The sequence below is a fragment of the Antrostomus carolinensis genome, unplaced genomic scaffold, assembly GCF_000700745.2.
Source record: "Antrostomus carolinensis isolate BGI_N321 unplaced genomic scaffold, ASM70074v2 scaffold15596, whole genome shotgun sequence".
NCBI lineage: Eukaryota > Metazoa > Chordata > Aves > Caprimulgiformes > Caprimulgidae > Antrostomus > Antrostomus carolinensis.
The window spans coordinates 69,617-73,830 of NW_010322681.1; the positions used below are offsets into that span (position 1 = coordinate 69,617).

General features: G+C 38.7%; 1 protein-coding gene across 1 annotated transcript in view; it reads right to left on the reverse strand.

The window, feature by feature from the left end:
• The window catches only part of LOC104526782 (sodium channel protein type 5 subunit alpha), a gene marked incomplete at its 5' end in the record, with an annotated part of 72,507 nt that overhangs the window by 49,668 nt on the left and 18,625 nt on the right, over positions 1–4,214 (reverse strand). The window contains one exon of the mRNA XM_010170331.1: positions 240–360. Within this exon, the coding sequence (XP_010168633.1) occupies positions 240–360 (121 nt within the window). The remainder of the gene's footprint in view (positions 1–239; positions 361–4,214) is intronic.

The window sequence follows — 4,214 nt, forward strand, 5'->3', positions numbered from 1 at the left end:
TAGAAGCTGCACAGACATTTAGAGTATGTTTTTGGCTTATCTCACACTGGACATCTAAAGAGTAATGTTAACAAGTTATTTTGAGTGTGGTTTTGGAACATCACGGTATCTAGGGAATTAAGTGCATCCAGTGAAATACTACTGCAAGCAGTCAGCTTAACATGGAGCGAAGGTGGAGAGATGTTCACTGAGAGGAGGATCCTTGCCTCAGCATTACAGTGAAAGATGCAGGCCCTTACCTTCAGGGAAGCAGTCTTCAGGCTCCATCAGCTCCTCAGCAAACTCAGGGATCTGCTCCAGCAGTTCTGCAGGATTTGTCAAATCCACTGTGCTGCCTTCAGAAAGACTGATTTCATCAAGCTTGTTGTCAACAAGAGCAAAGACGAGGAAAACAAATTGATCAATTGCCCTGAAGGAAGTACTTGAGTTTTCATTCCACTAACCAATATCCCAGCTAAGGCCACCACAACAGAGACATTGCCATGCACTTCACGCGGTGCCCACTCCTCAAGTGACAGCTCTGCCTACGCTGCAGTGAGCTAACAGTTGACCCACCAACAAGAAAAACAACAACAAAAAGATAACATGTAAAACTTACTTTTTAAAAGAAAAGAGAAGCAAACTGTAGAAAGATAGTAAACAGCCATTGACTATTAATGGTAGGTGGAAGCTTGGAATGACTGAACCACTCAGATTTTAAGGCTAGTACAACCTGAAGGCTCATACCTTCAGATGGGGGGGGGTACCAGAAGTGGGACCTAGCTCCTGAAATGCTAAAAGATGAATTTGAGAACCTTTGCTGGTTTTGTGTCTCTCTCGCCTGATTCCTGAGGCTCCTCACCCACAACTGATGGGTGAAATCTGCACCTTGTCAGGTGGGACCATGATCTGCTCCCTGCTGCCACAGCTTCTCTTCCAAGATGAATAGAAGTCCCTCTGTCACCAGGATCTGGTCACACGATGTTACAAGCATGTGTGTGAGAGACCTTCCACCTGCCTCATCTTAGACGTAACTTGTTCCCACCATGTGATGTGGCCCCTTGCCTTTTGATCACACAGTTCTCATCTCAGGGTGATATGGTGACCTAGGAGGTGGAACACATGGCTTTTGAATGCCTTTCGGAAGCTCTGTCACTTGCCTGAAATATTTGACACCACCACCTTAGGTGTGTTGTTTAAATTCAGCATTTCTCAAATCCTCCTCTGCAAAATGGGGACAAGAATATTCCTGCTCCCTGAAGCATTGGTTGTCTTATCTATTTAGAGCAGGAACTCTCAAGTAGATCTGGATAAAAATTTCTGGGGACTAGATTATTTGAAAAAAATGTTTTAAAGTCTATGCAAGAAATTGGGATAAATGCAGCAAAGGAACTTGATAAAAACTTTATGTTGTAGTTGGAAATTTGGCTGAATTTGCTATTAAAAGAGATATGATACATGATTAAGTCACTCAAATATGAAAAACAAATTTCATTTTAGGAAAAAACTTTATTTTAATAGAATCAAAATATTTTCTTTAGGAAAACAGAATTTCCTCTCCACTGCTTTTTTTTTTTTTTTTTTTTTTTCTATGTTGTTTTAATCCAAAATTATATTTTACTCAATTATTCAGTTTGGCCACTAAAGTGAAGGGTCTTATATTTGCTAGCCCTGCTGACAGTTTGTTTCTGACTGCATTAGAGCACTATATGGCACAAGTAGGCAACATCAAAGCTGGTTTCTTCTATGGATTATATCAATGCAAAATAGCTGTAAGCAGGAGTTGGGAAAGGTGGGTTATTTGTTAACTGTCTCATTCTGTTCTCTGAGTACCTAATGAAACATTTTTTGTGCTTTATCTTCTAGTAGTAGGACAATAATACTTACCCATGCTTTTAAACAACCTGTGAGATAGTTATATGAGAGATGGCACGTACACATAAAATATTATTTTCACGAGGATGATGGTGATGGAGTTAGAGAATAGGTACAGCTTTATATATTTATTATTAATGTGAAAATGGGCCCTCTGTTTTCTAGTATACACAGTCAATGCAAAATTTATAGCTGAATTCAGATAAATGCTGAACCTGGGGTAAAATGGGCAAGGCTGATCATTCCAGCAATGCTTGCAAGTGGGGATGGAAGCTACTTGTTTGCAATTAGCTGCAGCATCCAGAAGGTCATAATCTTGGCTAGGGTTTTTAATGCTCTACTCAAAAGGACTGCAAACAATTGAGAAAAGACCTTTTAAAAAGAGAGTCAGAACAGAAAGCATAGGTCAAAGACACAGATAAAGCTTCTAAAAAATCCATATTCAGAATGCAGCTGTCATACAGAGCCCATTTTCTACAGCCTACCAACTGTATATGATGGTGGAAAAAAATGTCATACCAAGTTTTAGCAGTCAGAACTTTCTGATCCTGTTCATTAGGGAATGCATTTAGTCATTATCTGTTGTATCATGAAGATGTCAAAACACAGATTATTGAAACAGTCCTAAATCATATACAGCTGTAGGATGTAGAAAACAGGGGTTCCAATGAGAAAAGAAGCCTTGTTGGATATAATTCTTACCAATAGACAGAAATCAAAGCAAACTGTGAGAACAACGTCAGCTCGATAACATTGTCAATGAGAGAGCTGTATTTAGCAGAGACAGGTTAGGAAATTCACAGAACACAATATGGTGCAATTATAATAGACTACAAGGAAAAAATCTTAAAGAATCAAGAATTCTCGAGAGTTATTTATAAGGAAGAGTTTTCAGAAATTATTAGAATCCATTAGCATCATAGGGAACATGCAAGACAAAACAGACAAGATTTCTCTGAAAAGCCTTCAAAGAAGAAGGGGCAGTGAACATGGATTTAGAAAACACTAGGCAAAGGTTTGAGGGTCCAAACTGGGACTAGAAAGAGAAGGAACCATACATATGAGAAAGGAGGGAAAGATTAGGAAAGCTTGTAGGAAAAGAAGCAAAGGTTATTCTTTGCCAGAAAGGTTAAAGGCATTAAGAAGGTTTTCATGAACTCAGTAATGGAAAGAAAAGAGCTAGAGACATAATAACAATTGATGAGTGTGATGTAACTAATCAAAATTCAGTTACCTAGGAAAATAAACTCTTTTCAAAAGAACCCAACAAGGGGATCAATAAAAAGAGGGAGGAAAGTCTGTTAGAATTAATAGAAATGTAAGTAGAGAAATATCTAGAAAGCCTGAAACATATGCAAATCGGTAGATCTGGACAATCTAGATGTTGTAGGGCATAAAGGGATCCAATACACCAAGTTATCAATAGTGAATGCTCATGGAAAATTGGAAACAGCCCAGGAGAGCAGTAGTAAATAAACATGATACTGAGCTTAAAGAGGAAAAGTGAATAATCAGGGGAATCACAGATCACTAAACTCTCGCTGTAGCTTGTGATTAAAGTAAGTTAAATAAAGACTCAGAGGAGAAATGGAGACTGAATTCTCAGAGTGAAATGTCATAGAGGTGTAAAGGCACTGAAGTGGCTCTCCTGTCTGCTAAGTGTACTGTGCACAAAGGGGTGCAAAGAGGACAAAAGATGGCAAAAAGGACAAATACAGTCTCCTCTTTCTTTCTTGGAATAAGTGAGTGGAGAAGGTATACCAGGCAGAGACAATGGGATCCACCAGAAACTCCTTTGGGAGACCTCCCACTAGTGCATAAATTCATGATGTAGTGGGTAGTTTTTAACGTGTTTCTGAGTGGAGTAGCTGTTTTGAGAACCCGGATAGGGCTTCCACACCCACTGCTTGTGTCTGTAATAGTGGCAAATTGATTTGAATGGGTTTTTCAAAAAGCCTTTAGCAATGAGATGCTGAAATCTCATTGAAAGTTCATATTTGCTCAAGACTTAGCTATCTTATCTCCCTTCCTCTCTCCTTCACCTCTGAAGATCACAGCCTTAAGCTACCAAATTGACATATGATATATAAATCTTAAGAAAAGATGGATGTCTATTACAGAAAAGTCTACTTTTAAAATAAACTGTAATTGGTTCGGATTCACCCATTGCTGTGGAGAAAAGCCATCCTAAGGACACAAATATAACATAAACTGTCTTCAGAGCAGGAGATGTGTAGGGATTAGAGTCAGCATTATCTTCACGAAAGATATAGAAGAGGTACTGGCTGATATAATCCCCATGTTAGTCAGTAACATTAAATTGGAGAGAGTATTGAAATCGAGGAATCAGAAAGGGAAAG